Below are 18,433 nucleotides of genomic sequence, written 5' to 3'. Positions count from 1 at the left end.
ATGAAACACCAATGCCTCATCACCCTGGGAGTAAAGGAGGGAGACAGAGATGAGGCCCAACCTCCAGTATCAGCTCCACAGAGGACGGAAGTAGCTGAGAAAACAGATGTTTCTTTAAGTTCAAAAAGACAGAATATGTGTCTTCCAGAGTCAGATGCTTCTCAAGAGAAGATTTGCAAGGAACAGGATCTGCTGAAAGAAGGAAGTAATTCAAGGACACTGGTGGAGCCTGCTTTGTACTCCATTACGGAAACCCCTCATTTGGAAAATACCATTCCAAATCAACTGGGAAGAGATGGCTTAAGAGAAACTGATACCTTGCAAGGTTCAAAAGGACAGACGTTTCTTTGTGCGAATGCAGAAGCCCAGCAATATACGCCTGCAGTGGAGATCGGAGACGTGAAACCAGATCCCATTCTGGAACGTCTCCTGAATTCAGCATCTTGCCCCAGTGGGGAACTTATTCATGTGAGAGAGGCAGGAAATGCAACAGGGAAAGAAAGTGTTAGCATCCCTGTTGTTTCAGACGTCAATCTATGGGAAACCGAGATGCCAAAGTTAACGAACCTTCTATTAACATCAAATGAATGGAAAATAAACTGTTCCGAGAAAGGAAGGACAGAGCAGCAAAACAGTTCTAACCAGAGGAAGGGAAATCTTCTGGAATTCATTTCCTCTTGCATATTGCATCAACTCCATATTGAAAGGCGAAAGAAAGAAGTCTCAGCCAAAGGAATGAGTTCAGCAGTTTTGAGTCCAGTGGTCCAGAAAGCATCAAACGCAGTAGATATTCCAGTGGATCAACCTCCGTGCTCAGGAAGAAAAGAACATCAACAGGAAAGTACATGCAAGGCTCTCCCAACATCTCTTTCTCATTCTATGATGGATATATTTCAGATTAAATTGCCAGGGGTAATGAAAGCAGCAAGGGAAGTAGATAGTCCAAGACACCACAATTCAAATACAGAAGGAATTGGCTTGCCTGTTGCAGAATCAGAAGAGCAACCAGAATGTGTACAACGTATTTGGCCAAATCTTGCTTCTGATCCTTCAAAAGATATATTATTTCAAAGTAAGATGCCGTCTGAAAAGACAGCATTGGAAGAAGTAGTTAGCACTGTGGAGTATACTCCAAGTACAGAAGGACTTGGTTCACATATTACAGGAAAAGGAGACCAGCAAGAGAAAGGGATGTCTGAGACCCTTCAAAAGTCCACATCTCACTCCCAAACAGGTCTCCACCAAACTAATATCTCAGTGCAAGAGGTAAAGTTTGATGACACAAGTAAGATGCATTCCGAATATTCAACTCCACAGGCTAAGGAAGCATTAAAAGGAATGGATGTTATTGTTGGATATACACAAAAAAGTGAAAAAGGACAAAACTTACCCCGCGTGGAACAAAAGCAGCAGCACCTACTGATTCCCTCTGAGAATTTTCCCTCCCTGAGAATTCCCTCTGAGCTTACATCTTACCCTCAAAACAGTCCCTGGCTCCTGCCACATTTAACACCTCAGACGAAGGAAGCATTATCAAAAGTAGGTAATGTGTCGAGCAGGACAAAAGGATTAGACTTGATTTCTAAAGAACAACCAAATACTCAACGTGAGTGTGGCCTGGAATGGACTGTACCCTCAGCTCCTCCAACGCAAATGACAAGACAAAATACAAGGCCACCTTTAGAATCATCCAGTGAAACTACAAAATATCAGAATGTCTCGTTGCTGAAAGGAAAGAAATTATCGGATGGGGAGCAGGTAATTGATTCAATAACAAATGTTAGATCCCCCAAGCTAAGTGTTAGAAAGAAGGTCCACTTATGTAAAGCATGTCAAAAAAAAGTACAAAAAGAGCTGTGTCTTCCTGGATTTTTTTCACATTCTCTTTCTATCCATATGCCTCCTTTGCCTGAAAATAAAAGACAGAAGAATGACCTAAAACAAGGAGTTGAGAAAGACATAGTACACACCCAAAGGACTTTGGAGAAATTGATATTTTCAAACATATTTAATACCACTGACTATGGTGGCCCAAGCAACAGATCAGAACTGCAGAGGAAGATAAAAGAGGAAGTGGTAAATTGGAAACATACAAAGGTTAAACCTGATTTGGTTGTGACAGATGTATATGAGTCCATCCCTTCTCTCAAACTAAATATAAAGACATCTGATGAGATTATCTCAAATAACGTAAAACGAATTAAACCACTTATATCGCAGAGAAAGGAGAAGATTAGAATAAAAGGAGTCAATGTGAAAGGAACAATGGATCCCAACATTACCTTGAAGGCAAAGAAACCATCACGATCACACATGCTCAGTGAAAAGGAATTGTCAGGGCAGTTGAACATTATAAAAGAAGAGAGTGAGGGGCAGACAGGCAAAGGTACATTAGGTGTGAAACTGACAAACCTGTTTGCTTCTGTACCATCTCTGTCAACTCTTGATTTGATTTCAAGAACAAAAGGAGGAGGAGATATGTCAAGAATACCACAGAACTGCCTTCCACCACTAAAGCTCCAGGCAACATCAAATATCAGGAAAGCGTCATTTGCAGAGTCAATTAGTAGAGAGAGTTTAAGCAACATAATAGGATCAAAACATTTCCCACAGAAAAAGAGGGAAGATGAAGACGATACAGTGTATGTGAAAGATAAAAGGGGCTGCAAAAGGGCCACTTTTAAAAGAAAGAAAAAACTTTTTAAACACACACTGCATGGAAATGAACTGCAGTGGAACAATAAAGAGCAAGAGAAAATGATGCAGGAAGATGAAAGTGATGGAAATGTAGTTCTGAATAAGCCCCATGCCTCCATTCCATCTTCTTCTCACCTGGAGCAGGGTCCTAGAGTAAAAGAAGCGGCATCACAAACAATATCATGGTTCTGCCCTCCATCACTGACCCTCCAGGAACTGTCAGATGCAGTGATAACATATAAGGAGCCAGCTGATGATAATTTAAGCAATATAGCAAGATCAAAATATATGTCACAGAAAAACAAAAACAAAGTGGACCTGGCTTTGAAAGAGATAAGGCATCCCCAAAGAATGCCTCTGGAGGTGAACCAGTCTCCAGTTGCCCAGGAATTGCAGTTGAACATCAAAGAAAAAGAGGAAAAGATAAAGCAAGATAAAGGTAAACAGGTTGGGATTCAGAGACAGTCTTGTGTTTCCATCTCTTCTCCACCTTACTCTGAAGTGGACACGAGAAGGGAAGGAAAAGCAGTCATGCTAAGAAAAACAAAATCCTGTTTTCTACAACCCAAACTCCAGGAGTCATCAGATATGGGAAACATAGCATATGAAAAGTCTGTTTCTGATGATATCTCAAACAGTGTAAAAAAAGCTGAAGAACATGCAATACAGGAAGAAGAGGAAGGAGTTAACATGGAAAAAGTCCTCCTTTTGACGAAAAAGAATTCACCACTTTCACAGGAAGTCCAGTTGGAGGTGGAAGAGCAAAAGAAAAAGATACAAAGAATTCAAGGTGAACCAAGTGTGATTTTGATCTGTACTTCCAGACCTGCCACTTCTTTTGACTCGAATACAAGAATGATAGAAGCAAATGACAGAGCTAAAGTAACAAGATACTCTTGTTCAGGACTACACCACCAGATATCATCAGATGTAGTGAAAAAAGCAAATCAAGAGTCAACTGAAAGAGGTATCATAAGCGATGTACAAGCAGCAAATGAATTTATGCCCCAGAAAGGAGAGGATCAAGGAGAAACAGCCAATATGAATTGTATGAAGTACTCCAAAGAGACAAGTTCCAAAGCAAAGGAGTTCCCACTTCCACACGTCCCCAGTAACCCTGGGAGCCACAGCCCCCAGACTAGAGATGAACCAGCAAACAGAAGGGAAAACCTGGGACATGCACAGGAAAGAAAGTGTGAACTAGATGAAGTTCTGACAGGACTTTGTCTGCCTCCGTTTACATTAAACAAAGGCGAGGAAGAGAAGCAAGGAGCTCTCACATCCTGTCTTCCACCATTGTGGCGCAGGAAGTCATCAGATGCACAGGAGTTAAAAAATACAGTGTCACCTCTGAGCGAGATCTCAGGCGATTCAAAAAGAACAAAATACGTGACGCAGGAAGAAAAGGATATAGCAAATATTTTTGTGAGAGACCCAGTGCATCCCAAGTCCTTAGCTTTGAAGGTAAGGAAATCCCCGCTTTTCCATATGCTCGAGGCAAAGAAACTGCAGGTGAACATTAAGGAGCAAGTGAAAAGGGAGCAGAAAGGGAGAAGGGACACAGTTGTGATTCTGAGCAAAATCTGCCCTTTTGTCACTTCTTCAACGCATCTTAAATCTGACACAATAAAAGAAGACAGAGGTGGTCCGGGAGTCCTAAGGCATTCTGTGCCACATCTCAAGATCCAAGCCTCATGGCCTTCAGTACAGAGAGCGCCTCCAAAGTCAACTGATAGAAAGAAAGAAAAACAATATCCGCCACCAAAAGAAAGGGACAGAGCACACACAACAGTTGTGAGAGGCTCCGTGCATGCCAGTGGCTCAGATTTCAAGGCAAAGACATCACGCCCGCCTCGTGTGTTTGGTATTGCTGAGCACGCTGCTCTGAGCAGGAGAAAGGAAGCGCAGCCAAGCGCGGAGGGGAGCGCAGAACAGGGGCAGGGGGGAACTGGAGACCCTGGTGTGACTCCAACAAAAACCCCCCCTGCCTTGCCTTCTCCATCAGACCACAGACTGGATGCAGGGATCAAAGAAGACAAACACCTGCCTGCAGTCACGGGATTCTCTCCACCATTTCAGCTCCTTGAGTCATCAGGTGCAGGGAAAATCAGATATGCAGATTTCAGTCAAGGTATTAGCTCGTGTAATATAACAGTAAGAACTAACGGACGTGTGTCATATAAAGAGACAGAGATCAGAGTAAAAAGAAAAGACGAGAAAGATAGAACACATCCCAAAATCACAGCTGTGGAAGCCCACACATCCCCACTTACACATTTACTCAGTAGAAACAGACTGCCTTTGAATGTCGAAGAGCAAGGGAAGGAAGTGCAGGACGGCAGTGGAATGGTTCTGAGGGAAACTCGTGCCTCCTTACCTTCTCCATCTTACCTAAGACAGGATGCTAGCAGGAATGAAAAGAAAGATACAGAAAGAATAACGCAATCCTGTTTTCCACCGCTGAAGATTTATGATCCACTCAATCTAAACTCAAAAGCAGATGCTAAGTCATTTGATGGTCATTTGTTAAAAAACAAAGCTAGACTCAAAACAGATAATGAAGACAGAGTGCTTCCAATATCTGTGCATCAGAAGGCAAAGGAATTACCACTTTCACATAGATGTGATGTCAAAGAATCACAGTGCAAAATTAAAAAGCAAAAGAAAATGGTACAGAGAGAGGACAGTGAACTAGTTACAAGATTGAGAAACATCTGTACTTCTTTACTGACTCTACCATATCTTAAATCTGATAAACCAGAAGGAGAGAGGTACATGATAAGAATCACAAAATTGCCTCCCCCACAAGCAGAGTCCAAGGAATCGTCACAATATGCTGACACCAATGAGGGGGAACTTTCAAAAGATGTAAAAATATTAAAAGAACACATGCTGCAGAAAGAAGAGAGGGAGAGAAAGGAAAATGTGGATATGAATAGTAGAGTGGACCCCCATAACATGGATTTGAAAGCAAAGGAATCACCTTTTGTACTTACACACAATCTAACTGACCAATCTATAAGAGAAGAGGGCATGTCAGTGCTACCAAGATCCTCTTTTCCCCCAGTAAACTTCCAGAAATCATCAAGTTCTGAGGAAGTGGTACATGTAGAGTCAATGGCGAGAGATACTGTCATCAGTCCCTCCAGAGAAAAATATTTGCCCCAGAACAAGAAAGAGGACGGAGTAGAAAGAAGAAACTTTGTATCTCCCAAACATCAAGGAAAGGAGATGCAGGAAAGTAAAGATGAACCAGGTATGGTTCTGACCAAATCTTCCACTTCATCCCCATCTCTCTCTGCCCTCAAACTGGATAAAGAAGTACAAGTTGATGATGAAACGCTAGCACGTACAAGGTCTACGTTGTGGAGAATAGCATATGGGGGGGAATTATGTACAGACACAACTAGTGGTGATACCACGGAAGATGCTCAAAACCTGACCAAATCTTCTACTTCATTACCACTTCTTCCTGCCCTCAAGTTGGATAAAGAAGTACAAGTTGATGATGAAACGCTAGCACATACAAGGTCTATCTTGTGGAGAATAGCATATGGGGGGGAATTATATACAGACACAACTAGTGGTGATACCACGGAAGATGCTCAAAACCTAACCAAATCTTCTACTTCATCACCACTTCTTCCTGCCCTCAAGTTGGATAAAGAAGTACAAGTCAATGATAAAATGCTAGCATGCAGAAGATCTGCTCTGGGGAAAATGTCGTACGCAGGAGTAGTAGTACATACAAAGGCAATTAGTGGTAATACCACAGAAGATATTCAAAACCTGACCAAATCTTCTACTTTATCCCCATCTCTTCCTGCCCTCAAACTGGATAAAGAAGTACAAGTTAATGATGAAATGCTAGCACATAGAAGGTCTGTCTTGGGGAGAATTTCAAATGCAGGGAAAATAGTACATACAGAGACAATTAGTGGTAATACCATGAAAGATGTTCAAAACCTGACCAAAACTTCTACCTCATCACCACCTCTCCCCACCCTCAAATTGGATAAAGAAGTACAAGTTGATGATGAAATGCTAGCACATACAAGGTCTGTCTTGAGGAGAATTTCATATGCAAGGGAAATAGTACAAAGAGATTCAATTAGTAGTGACATCACAAAAGACGGTCAAAACGTCACCAAATTTTCTGCTTCATCACCATATCGCTCTGCCCCCAAATTGGATAAAGAAGTTCAAGTCAATGATGAAATGCTAGCACTTAGAAGGTCTGTTTTGGGGAGAATGACATATGCAGGGGAAACAGTACACAGAGATTCAATTAGTGGTGATACCATGAAGGATGGTCAAAACCTGACAAAAATTTCGACTTCATCACCATTTCTCCCCACCCTCAAATTGGATAAAGAAGTACAAGTTGATGATGAAATGCTAGCACAGAGAAGGTCTGTCTTGGGAAGACTATCATATGCAGGGGAATCAGGACGCACAGATTCAATTAGTGGTGATACCACAAAAAATGATCAAAACTTGACCAAATTTTCTGCTTCATCACCGTCTCTTCCCGCCCACAAATTGGATAAAGAAGTTCAAGTTGATGACAAAATGCTAGCATGTAGAAGGTCTGTCTTGGGAAGACTACCATATGCAGGGGAAATAGCACATACAGATTCAATTAGTGGTGATATCACAAAAAATGATCAAAACTTGACCAAATTTTCTGCTTTGTCACCGTCTTTTTCTGCCCACAAGTTGGATAAAGAAGTTCAAGCCAATGATGAAATGCTAGCACGTAGGAGGTCTGTCTTGGGAAGACTATCATATGCAGGGGAAATAGCACATACAGATTCAATTAGTGATGATATCACAAAAGATGGTCAAAACCTGACCAAATTTTCTGCTTCATCACCATCTCTTTCTGCCTTCAAATTGGATAAAGAAGTTCAAGTCAATGATGAAATGCTAGCACATAGAAGGTCTGTTTTGGGAAGAATGCCATATGTAGGAGAAATAGCACATACAGAGACAATGAGTGGTAATACCATGAAAGATGTTCAAAACCTGGCCAAATTTTGTACTTCATCCCCATCTCTTCCTGCCCTCAAATTGGATAAAGAAGTACAAGTTGACAATGAAATGCTAGCATGCAGAAGGTCTGCCTTGGGGAGAATTTCATATGCAGGGGAAGCAGTACATAGGGGTTCAATTCATGGTGATACCACAAAAGATGGTCAACACCTGACCAGATTTTCTGCTTCATCACTGTATCTCTCTGCCCTCAAGCTGGATAAAGAAGTACAAGTCAATGATGAAATGCTCACACTTAGACGGCCTGTTTTGGGGAGAAGAGCATATGCAGAGGAAACAGCACATGCATATTCAATTAGTGATGATATCACAAAAGATGGTCAATACCTAACCAAATTTTCTATTTCATCACCATCTATCCCTGCCCTCAAGTTGGATAAAGAAGTACAAGTTGATGATGAAATGCTAGCACATAGAAGGTCTGTTTTGGGGAGAATATCAAAGGCAGAGCAAATGATACATACACATTCAATTAGTGATGATTCCAGGAAAGGTGTTCAAAATGAGGAACAACCTATTCCTGAGAAAGAAGAGAGGGACAGAGAAAAATCAGTCGATAGGAGAGGTGTGACACACACCAAATATATAATTTTGAAGTCCAAGAAGTCACCTTCTTCATATACGCTCCACAGATCAGAACTGTATCTGAACCTCGGAGGGACAGAGCAAAAGAAACAGGAAACTCAAGGTAAACCACCTGGTAAGGTGGTAAGAAATGTTTATCTTGCCACACCTCCAACTAAGCCGAAATTGGATAAAGGTACACAAGTAGATGAAGGAAAGCTTGGAATTAAAAAACCCTCTCTACGTCCACGAATGATTTCAGCATTATCAGATGCAAAGAAGAGAACAGACACAAAGGGAATTAGTGGTGATGTAATAAAAAGAAAACAATGTATGTCAGAGAAAGAAAAAAAGCTTGATGTGAAAAACGTAGACATGAGGCTACGGACCCATCACAAAAAATCAGCGATTTCACCAATTCCGGATGTCCTTAGTACAAAGAAATTTGTGTTGAATGTTATTAAAGAGCCAGGGGGAAAAGTACACAAAGATAAAGATGAACCAAGTATGGTCCTGACAAGGACTTTTCTTTCTATCCCTTCTGCACCTGTTTATTTAGATTTAGGGAGCAAAACAGACAAAGACACACCAGGAATCACAGGATCCTCTCATCCAGAGCAAAATCTCCAGGAAACATCAGATACCCAGAAAACAGCAATTACAGAATCAGCTGCTGGTGAGAGGGAAATTGTTAAAAATGCAGAACACTCGGTGCCAGAAGAGGCCATGCAACAGTGGACGTCAAACTTTGTGATCAGTGTACAGCAAAGGAGGGAACCTCCACAAGTCAAATCTGAAGGAGATGTGAGTCAGTTACTTTCAGATTCGCAGCAAGAGGACTTTTATGTCACAGGGTATGGTACTATAAAAGGTGGGAAAAGGCTAGAAGGTTTCTTTGCAGGGTCAGAGGCTCAGCAAGAAAAATACAAACCAGAAACTTTGGCTACAATTCTTTCCTTCCCCATGATGGATCTCACTAAAATTGAAAGTCTGAAGAAAGAAACAGAAATAATGAATAACTTAAACCATAAAATAAGTCCTCACGTTCTAGTTTCACTGCCAAGGAAACTATCCAAGGAGATTTATGCCACACTTGGCTCCCCTGTCAGTTCAGAAGGATTTTCTGCTTCAAAGCAAGGTGTCCACCACAAAGAAGGAGCTTTATCACAAGCATCTCCAGCATCTACAGATCTATGTAAATGTGATAAGCCAGAAGAAGATAGACAAAACAATGGAAAAACAAGTGAAATGTCCCCTCCCAAAGTGTTAGCACCACAGATAAAGGAGTCCCTTGAGGAAATGAATATCACAGAGTCAGATGCACTCCAAAATGCAGATCAAGAAATCGTCATGAAAAAGCAAGTGGTGCTGCAGTCTGGGAGTGGACAAAAGACCAGAGTGGATTCTAGTCTTTCTCTGAAAATTCCACTTCAACATGTAAAGCAAAGGACATCATTGGAAATAGATGTGCGCAAGCAAACTACAGTGTGCCCTGGAATACAAATGCTACCAGGAATACAAATGGGTATGACAGAGTTTGATGCCCAAAGAGGGAAAAAGGAGCAGACATTGCTTGTTCCCGATAAAGAGGCACACAATCTAGAATCGCTTCAGAAGTCTGTTTCCTCCTGGACTTTTCCACTTCAATCTGGAGATGTGGGGAGAAAAAATGAAACTGACACTGGCTCTACTGGAAATCTGAAGCAAAAAAAGTTAGAAATGAAAGAAGGGATATTAAAAATAGATACAAACATAGCTGTCCATCTAGAAGAGGACAAAATAGAAATGTACAAACAAACCATTGTTAATCTGAAGGAGGAGACCATAAAAATGGACACAAGCAATACAGTAAACCTGAACACTGCATCTCTAAGGGCAGAGGAACCTCAAATTGAGACTCAGGTAATCACTCCTATGGCAAACAGATGCCCAATTGAGCAAAAACATAAAAAGGAACGAGCAGTGTCCAGTGCAAAACATAACATTCAACTACAAAAAATGCCTCAAAAGCGTGCTCTGGATTCATTTTATGCTCATATTCCTCTTTCTCCCAAATTAGGAGGCCAGAAAGGCAGATTAACAATAGCAGACTTGAAAAGAGAATTGAGCCCCAAATATTTAAATATGAAAATCCAAAAGCATCCAATTCTACAGATTCTAGGCAACATGGGACGAGGTACTCCAAGCGATCGAAAGAAATTAGAGTATAACTTTAACAAATCAAAGAAAATAGCTTTGAGAAGAGGAGATGCCTCAGAAATATTTATCAGAAGTCTTTCTATTTCCACAGTGAGTCCATCTCAGCCTAAAGAACCAGTAAAATCTCAGACAAACCTAGAAAGTGCAAAGAGAACCCGTATTTCAGAATTCCAGAAGAAATCACCAAATACTAGTGAAACTATGATGGGAGACAGTTCAAGCATTGTAAAAGAAGGGAACCAGAATTTTACAAACACAATTCCACAGGATTCCCAGCCCTTCATGGGGGACAAACAACAAATGCACAAACTTCCTAACATCAAATCAGAAGCAAACCTCAGCAGTGAAATAAATAAAAATTTAGCTCCACAAACGAATGAAAGGGTTGTTCCAGACCAAGATAACTCAAGGATCATAAAAGAAGCTGACGTGCTTATGACCAAACAAGAAAAGGCACCAAAACCCATTAAAACACCTACAGAGTGTCTACTCATGTCTGAAAATCCAAAGGAAAATGTGGAAAGGATCGTAAAAGAACCTAACATGCTTACGGTTGAACAAGAAAAGGCACCAAAACTCACTGAAACTGGTACAGGGTGTCTACTCATGTCTGAAGATCCAAAGGATGTGGAAAGGATCGTAAAAGAACCTGACATGCTTACGGTTGAACAAGAAAAGGCACCAAAACTCACTGAAACTGGTACAGGGTCTCTAATCATGTCTAAGGAGCCAAAGGAAAATGTGGAAAGGATTGTAAATGAACCTGACTTGCTCAAGGTTGGAGAAGAAAAGGCACCAAAACCCATTAAAACACCTACAGAGTGTCTACTCATGTCTGAAGATCCAAAGGAAAATGTGGAAAAGATTGTGAAAGAACTTAACATGCTCATGATAGAGCAAGAAAAGGCACCAAAGCTCACTGAAACTCCTACAGAGTGTCTAGTCATGTCTGAAGATCCAAAAGAAAATGTGGAAAGGATCGTAAAAGAACCTGACTTGCTTACAGTTGAACAAGAAAAGGCACCAAAACCCATTGAAACACCCACAGAGTGTCTAGTCATGTCTGAAGATCCAAAGGAAAATGTGGAGAAGATTGTAAAAGAACCTGACATGCTTATGATCCAGCAAGAAAAGGCGCCAGAACCCACTGAAACACCTACAGGGTCTCTAATCATGTCTAAGGAACCAAAGGAAAATGTGGAAAGGATCATAAAAGAACCTGACATGCTTACGGTTGAACAAGAAAAGGCACCAAAATCCATTAAAATACCTACAGAGTGTCTAGTCATGTCTGAAGATTCAAAGGAAAATGTTGAATCGATCGTAAAAGAACCTGACTTGCTTATGGTTGAACAAGAAAAGGCACCAAAACCCACTGAAATGGGTACAGGGTGTTTAATCATGTCTGAGGATCCAAAGGAAAATGTGGAAAAGATTGTAAAAGAACCTGACATGCTTTTGATTCAGCAAGAAAAGGCACCAAAACCCATTAAAAAACCTACAGAGTGTCTAGTCATGTCTCAAGATACAGAGGAAAATGTGGAGTGGATTGTAAAAGAACCTGACTTCCTTAAGGTTGGAGAAGAAAAAGCACCAAAACCCATTAAAAAACCTACAGAGTTTCTAGTCATGTCTCAAGATACAGAGGAAAATGTGGAATGGATCGTAAAAGAACCTGAGTTGCTTATGATTGAACAAGAAAAGGCACCAAAAACCACTGAAACACCTACAGAGTGTCTAATCATGTCTAAAGATCCAAAGGAAAATGTGGGAAAGATTGTTAAAGAACCTGACATGCTTATGATCCAGCAAGAAAAGACACCAAAACCCACTGAGACATCTACAGGGTGTCTAATCATGTCTGAAGATCCCAAGGAAAATGTGGAAAGGGTTGTAAAAGAACCTGACTTCCTTAAGGTTGGACAAGAAAAGTCACCAAAACTCATTAAAACACCCACAGAGTGTGTAATCATGTCTGAAGATCCAAAGGAAAATGTGGAAAAGATTGCAAAAGAACCTGACATACTTATGATCCAGCAGGAAAAGGCACCAGAACCCTCTGAAACTCCTGCAGGGTGTCTAATCATGTCTAAAGGTCCAAAGGAAAATGTGAAAAAGATCATAAAAGAACCTGACTTGATTATGATGGAGCAAGGAAAGGCACCAAAACCCACTGAAACACCTACTGGGTGTCTAATCATGTCTACAAATCCAAAGGAAAATGTGGATACTCACATGAAATGTACCCTAAATATGAGCAGTTCTCCTCCAAGGGTAGAAGAACCACAAGATGAGACTCAACTATTTGATACCATGGGCTGTGCCTCGCCACTCGATCAGAGGGATCAGAGTGAACCTGTACAGGACACAGCCATACAAAAGGTCCAGCGACAAGAAACTTCTCTAGGAACTGTGCCTATTCAACCCCAAGTTAAAGGTAGTGAAAGAAATACAGTGGGATATAGTCCAAGTGCAGGAATTATGATTCCTCTTTGTGAAGCAATTAAAAATGTTCTTGAATCCCAGATAAAAAACATGATCCAAAACAAGTTTTTTCCTAAAAACCTTGAAAAAGTAAAAGACAATAAACCTGATGATTGGAACTCACAACTTTTCACAAGGGGTCCAGGTACACTATCCATGACAATACATCCTGAATTGCAGCCAAAACCTATTTTAGAAAATTTTACTTGCAAAGAAAAAATCAAGCTCACGAATCACTTAGAGTCAAAAGCACCTGAAATAAGACTGAATTTGATACCAGAGGTGGTAAAACAATCCTTCCAAAGGTTCAGCTTTTATCAAAAATTGGCTATCTCAAAACATAACAGTTGGAAGCTCTATCCAAGACATAAACAAATGTTCCTTTTGCCTCTGGAAGGGATTGATACTATAGAATTTAACCTAAAACACAAATACGAAAAAGACTCACCTCCTGTCAGTTGTATGAAGTCACTGATTGTTAATGTTTCAAGAGGCAGTGAAGAGGCAGTGAACACTACAAAGTTAAAGAGGATGAAAGAGCTAGAAAGTGGAGTGCCTTCACTGACTTCTGCTAGAGAGAAAACATTGCCTCATATTCTCCAGAACTGCTCAGTAGGAGAAAAAAACAAACTCCTCATACACTTTTCTAAGAAAACACTGGAGATTCAAATGAAAGCCTTCCCCAGAATTGTAAGGGAATCTTACACAATGGCCAATGCTCAGGATGCAAGGAAACCTTTATCTAAATGTGTCCATTCTGTGGTCAAAGTACCAAAACGAAAAAACAGAGTTTTGTTACTTTTTGAGGCGAACTCTCTTCATCAAATAGATCTTGATTTACAATACAAATACTTTCGTTTTCTCCTGGGTTCTCCAGTTGCATGGATGTTCCCTAAGCCAACTGCATTTCCCAAACATAGTCTTAAATTACAGACAGTTGCAATATGTAAAAAAGGAGACAACAGTGGGGAAAGTGGCGGTCATTCCATTGATACACAACCATTAGAACATATCCCTTTCAAAAAACCAAGTTTCCATGAAGATGCATCATTAGTCAGAAATTTCTTGGCACCTACCCAGGTGTGTGCCCTTGACCCTGATCAACACAGCACAGTGCAGAAAGATACCATGGCTCTTTCTAAGTTAAAACCTCATGCTACTCCAGAAAAAGATAAACAATGTCATGTATGGTTTCAAGAAACAAATACATATGAATCTGTTGATTTAAAGATTCAGAAAAAGGCTCAGGATGTAGGCGGTTCCCATTCAATTCAGAATTTTGAAGATTTTACTGACAGTCAGACAGATATCGAGAATTCAGATAACTTTGAGGACTGCTCAGCTCCTGATGTACATGAGAGTGAAGATTGTATCTTTTTAGATGCCACCCCTTATTTAAGTCAGGAAGCAGAGAGTATTCTATTTGAATTACAGAAAGGCATACCTGTAGAAAATCTCTACAAGAAGAAAGTCAAAATGGGTTTGAAACCACTTTACAGTGAAGATGTGGGTTCCCATCATATTAGAGGTCATCGACAACATTCCTCAATTGTGACACCCCATTCTTATGAACCCCATAAAAGCAGGACACACAGGTCATCCTCCAGTATTACACCACCTTCTTATGAATCCCACAGAAGCAGGAAACGTGGATGGTCCTCCAAAATGACACCATCATCTCATGAATCCCACAGAAGCAGGAAACCTGGATGGTCCTCCAAAATGACACCATCATCTCATGAATCCCACAAAAGCAGGAAACCTGGATGGTCCTCCAGAATGACACCATCATCTCATGAATCCCACAGAAGCAAGAAATGTGGATGGTCCTCCAAAATGCAGCCTCCTGACTGGTGGTGTCACAGCTCCTTAAATACTGTTGAGCTTCCATCTGTATCATCTTCCATTTCCTTCAACAGGGAGATGCTTTCACAGACTACAGTGAGCGGGAAAAATTATTCTTTAGTTCCCTTAACAGAATCCAATATTAAATTACATCTTGCAAAAAGCCAAGGCAAACCTCACAGGCATTCAGAAAGCAGAGAAAGAAGGAAGGCCAAATTGGACTTCTTTAGAAAGAACAACATGCCTTGGGAATGTGATGACAGTTACACAAAGAATAAACAGAAACACACAGGAAGGAAGAATGTGAGGGATTATGAATCAGAAAGACTGGATTATTTCCCAAGTAAATACAAATCATCAGCAAAACCTCATCAAGAGGATATCAGCTTCCATTCTGAAAAAAAACAAAACCAGCCATTTTTTTATGCCTGTATACCAGCAGACTCGCTGGAGATTATACCCCAAACCATTCGCTGGACTATTCCCCCCAAAACTGTAAGGAAGAGAAACTTTAGAGTTCCCCTGGTGGTCAAGATTTCAACTTCTTACAGTATATGGAACTCATCCAAAAAGTTGTTGGGATCGCTGTTAGAGTCCTTCAGCTTACTTCATTAAAAATGATATTACCATTTCCAGATTCATCTCGAGAGGACAGCTGGTTGCTAAGATGATATTCTTTGCAAAATAAAATCATATCAAGTCAGATGGCTTCCTCGTGAAGTGTTTTCTAAACTGACACCCTACAGTAGATTGTACTACAAATCTACCGTTCTGGGAGGGCGTGTTGGCACAGCGAATGACTTTGGGTTTGGTCCAGCCATGCAAGAGAGCTCTCTTTAGTTTGTGCCTCCTTATAATCCCCCAGAGGAGAAGCCCCCAGGTGCCAAAGCCCCCTTCCCACCCCACCCCAGCCCACCCCAATGACTGCAGGGTGAGTTGGAGGAAGTGTAGCCCATAAGTGAGAACCTGAAAGGCAGGAGGACGTAGATACTCAAGGGAGACAGTTTCAGGGAGCAGCGAGGGCTGAACAATGTCACGTGCCACAAGATACTTTTCTGAGGACCCAGTTTCCTCTGATGACTTTGTCGTCATCCCCAGTGGTGAGCAGAACCCGCAGCATCTCCATAACCTGCTCACCACCTGCCGCAGCTGGGGCAACAACAGGCTTGAGGACCTCAGACCCCACCCCCAGGGTCTTAGAGGAGGCCCGGAAAAGCCAAGTCTGCCCAGGGGCTGCTGGGAAAACCCAGATATGTGAGATAGAGGGTGGGTGGTGGCGGGATTTTTAGCACCAGGTGAATTTTTTTGAATGTACTTTGTGCTGGCTTATTTCTAGTATGTTAATAAAATACTGGTCTCACTGGGGGAAAAAAATCTTTTTTTGCCTCAAAAATTCCATAATGAAAAAAAAAAAAAATTCCATAATGTTGATCATTTTATTTTACTCTTATCACCATTATATTCATGCTAGGGATAACAATGCTCCTCCCTCTATTATAAATGCTACTTGATCTCTTTAAAACACATTATTTGCTGTGTGTGGAATATTTGGGCATGCTTGATACAAAATTATAAAACATTTCAATTTTTTTTTTCTTACCAAGGAAAGTATCTAATTCTGTATGGCTTACACAGAACTTTTTTAGTAATAAAAACAGTGAAATTATTTCACTTCTTGATATTTAACAATAACAAGACATTAACTCCCCAAGACACGCACCTACAGCCACAGACAAGATTCTGTCATCAGTATACTGGTCTTGGCATCTTCTGAGTCTGTCAGGTTTGACAGTCAAATATTTTCCTACTTTTTGATTGTAGAGAATTTTGAACATATGCACAAAAAGGACAACAGTATAATGGACTTCTGTGTGCCCCTCACTCAGCCCTAAAATTTTAACCTCTAGGCATACCTGCCTCCTCCACTTCTCCATTAGTGTTTTGAAGCAAGTCACAGATACGTAATTTTATCATGTTACAAATCTCTACTAGAGAGATGATTTTAAATAACCATCTCCTGTCTAAGAAGCAACAGTAATTACTTGGTACCAAATATTTAGTCAGATGATTTCCAGCTCTCATGAATGTCATTTTCTCATGGTTCCCATTCCATTGTTTGTTTGTTTGTTTTCCTGACAATTTTTTCAAATAGAAGAATCCAGGTTGTTTGTTGTGTAGGGTTTCCCACAACTTGCATTCTGCTGATAGTGTCCCCATTTCAGACTGAAATTATTTAACTTTGAGTTCCTATTTGTTCCTTAAAAGGCCTTTAAATAGATTACATAGCATGCAGCATTTAGAGTAAACTGTGTCTCAGAAGACTGTCTGGGGGTGGGAGCTGGGAGGGACGTTCAGGAGATGGGGGACGTACATGGACCTATGGCTGACTGCTGGCAATCCAAACGAAAGCTGTTACTGCTATGTGCCCACTGTATATTTATCTTCTATACAGAGCTCTTCTATAGTTACATGTCCTATAGGGCTGTTGTGGGGCTTCCCAGATGGTGCCGGTGGTAAAGAACCTGCCCGCCAATGCAGGAGACATAAGAGATGTGGGTTCGATCCCTGGGTCAGGAAGACCCCCTGGAGGAGGGCATGGCAACCCCCTCCACTATTCTTGCCTGAAGAATTGCATGGACAGGGGAGCCTGGCAGGCTACAGTCCACAGGGTCGCAAAGAGTCAGACACGACTGAAGCGACTTTACACACACACACACACACAGGGCTGTTACACAGTTACATGTTGGGTGCATGCTAAGTTGCTCCAGTCATGTCCTATTTTTTGCAACCCTATAGACTATAGTCTACCAGCCTGCAGATGGTGGCTGCAGCCATGAAATTAAAAGACACTTGCTCCTTGGAAGAAAAGCTACAACAAACCTAGACAGCATATTAAAAAGCAGCAAGATTACTTTGCCAACAAAGGTCCATATAGTCAAAGCTGTGGTTTTTCCAGTAGTCATTTATGGATGTGAGAGTTGGACCATAGAGAAGGCTGAGCACTGAAGAAATTGATGCTTTTGAACTGTGTGTTGGAGAAGACTCTTGAGAGTCCCTTGAACTGCAAGGAGATCAGTCAATCCTAAAGGAAATCAACCCTGAATATTCATTGGAATGACTGGTGCTGAAGCTGAAATTCCAATACTTGGGCCACTTGGGGTGAAGAGCCGGCTCGTTTGAAAAGACCCTGATGCTGAGAAAGATTGAAGGTGGGAGGAGAAGGGGACAACAGAGGACAAGATGGTTGGATGACATCACCGACTCAATGGACACAAGTCTGAGCAAGCTCCAGGAGATGGTGATGGACAAGGAAGCCTGGTGTGCTGCAGTGCATGGGGCCGCAAAGAGTTGGACACGACTGAGCGACTGAACAACATCGGTCAAGAATTACCCATGCGGAGGAGGTACTGGCAAAACGATGAACACCCAAGCCAAGTCTTCTGGTGACCCGAACGGCCTGCCTTCTCTTAGAAACAAATGTCTGGGGAAACTGAGGCATGTGTTTCCTCTTGGCTTTAAAGACCTGGTGTAGCCCATGTGCCGTGAAAACTGGAGACAGAGAGACTTAGGTTTGAGTTTTAAGGCAATG

General features: G+C 41.3%; 2 protein-coding genes across 2 annotated transcripts; both read left to right on the top strand.

Moving 5' to 3' along the window:
• On the top strand, nt 1–7,424 carry LOC133049373 (leucine-rich repeat transmembrane protein CCDC168-like). The gene is made up of 2 exons (XM_061133345.1): nt 1–5,953; nt 7,417–7,424. Exons 1-2 carry the CDS (start codon nt 1–3, stop codon nt 7,422–7,424), a joined length of 5,961 nt encoding a protein of 1,986 aa, XP_060989328.1.
• A 395-nt stretch (nt 7,425–7,819) lies between these two features.
• LOC133049643 (leucine-rich repeat transmembrane protein CCDC168-like) lies at nt 7,820–15,536 on the top strand. Its single transcript, XM_061133790.1, has one exon. The coding sequence runs from the start codon at nt 7,978–7,980 to the stop codon at nt 15,457–15,459; it is 7,482 nt and encodes a 2,493-aa protein (XP_060989773.1). The 5' UTR covers nt 7,820–7,977; the 3' UTR covers nt 15,460–15,536.
• The last annotated feature ends 2,897 nt before the right edge of the window (nt 15,537–18,433 follow it).

Source organism: Dama dama, chromosome 30, assembly GCF_033118175.1.
Source record: "Dama dama isolate Ldn47 chromosome 30, ASM3311817v1, whole genome shotgun sequence".
Classification (NCBI taxonomy): Eukaryota; Metazoa; Chordata; class Mammalia; order Artiodactyla; family Cervidae; genus Dama; species Dama dama.
Note: the sequence above shows the minus strand (reverse complement) of the source record. Positions and strands in the feature narration are given on the sequence as shown.

Coding starts and splice junctions, on each gene's coding strand:
- LOC133049373 (XM_061133345.1), top strand. CDS start 1: ATGAAACACCAATGCCTCATCACCCTGGGAGTAAAGGAGGGAGACAGA.
- LOC133049643 (XM_061133790.1), top strand. CDS start 7,978: ATGCTCACACTTAGACGGCCTGTTTTGGGGAGAAGAGCATATGCAGAG.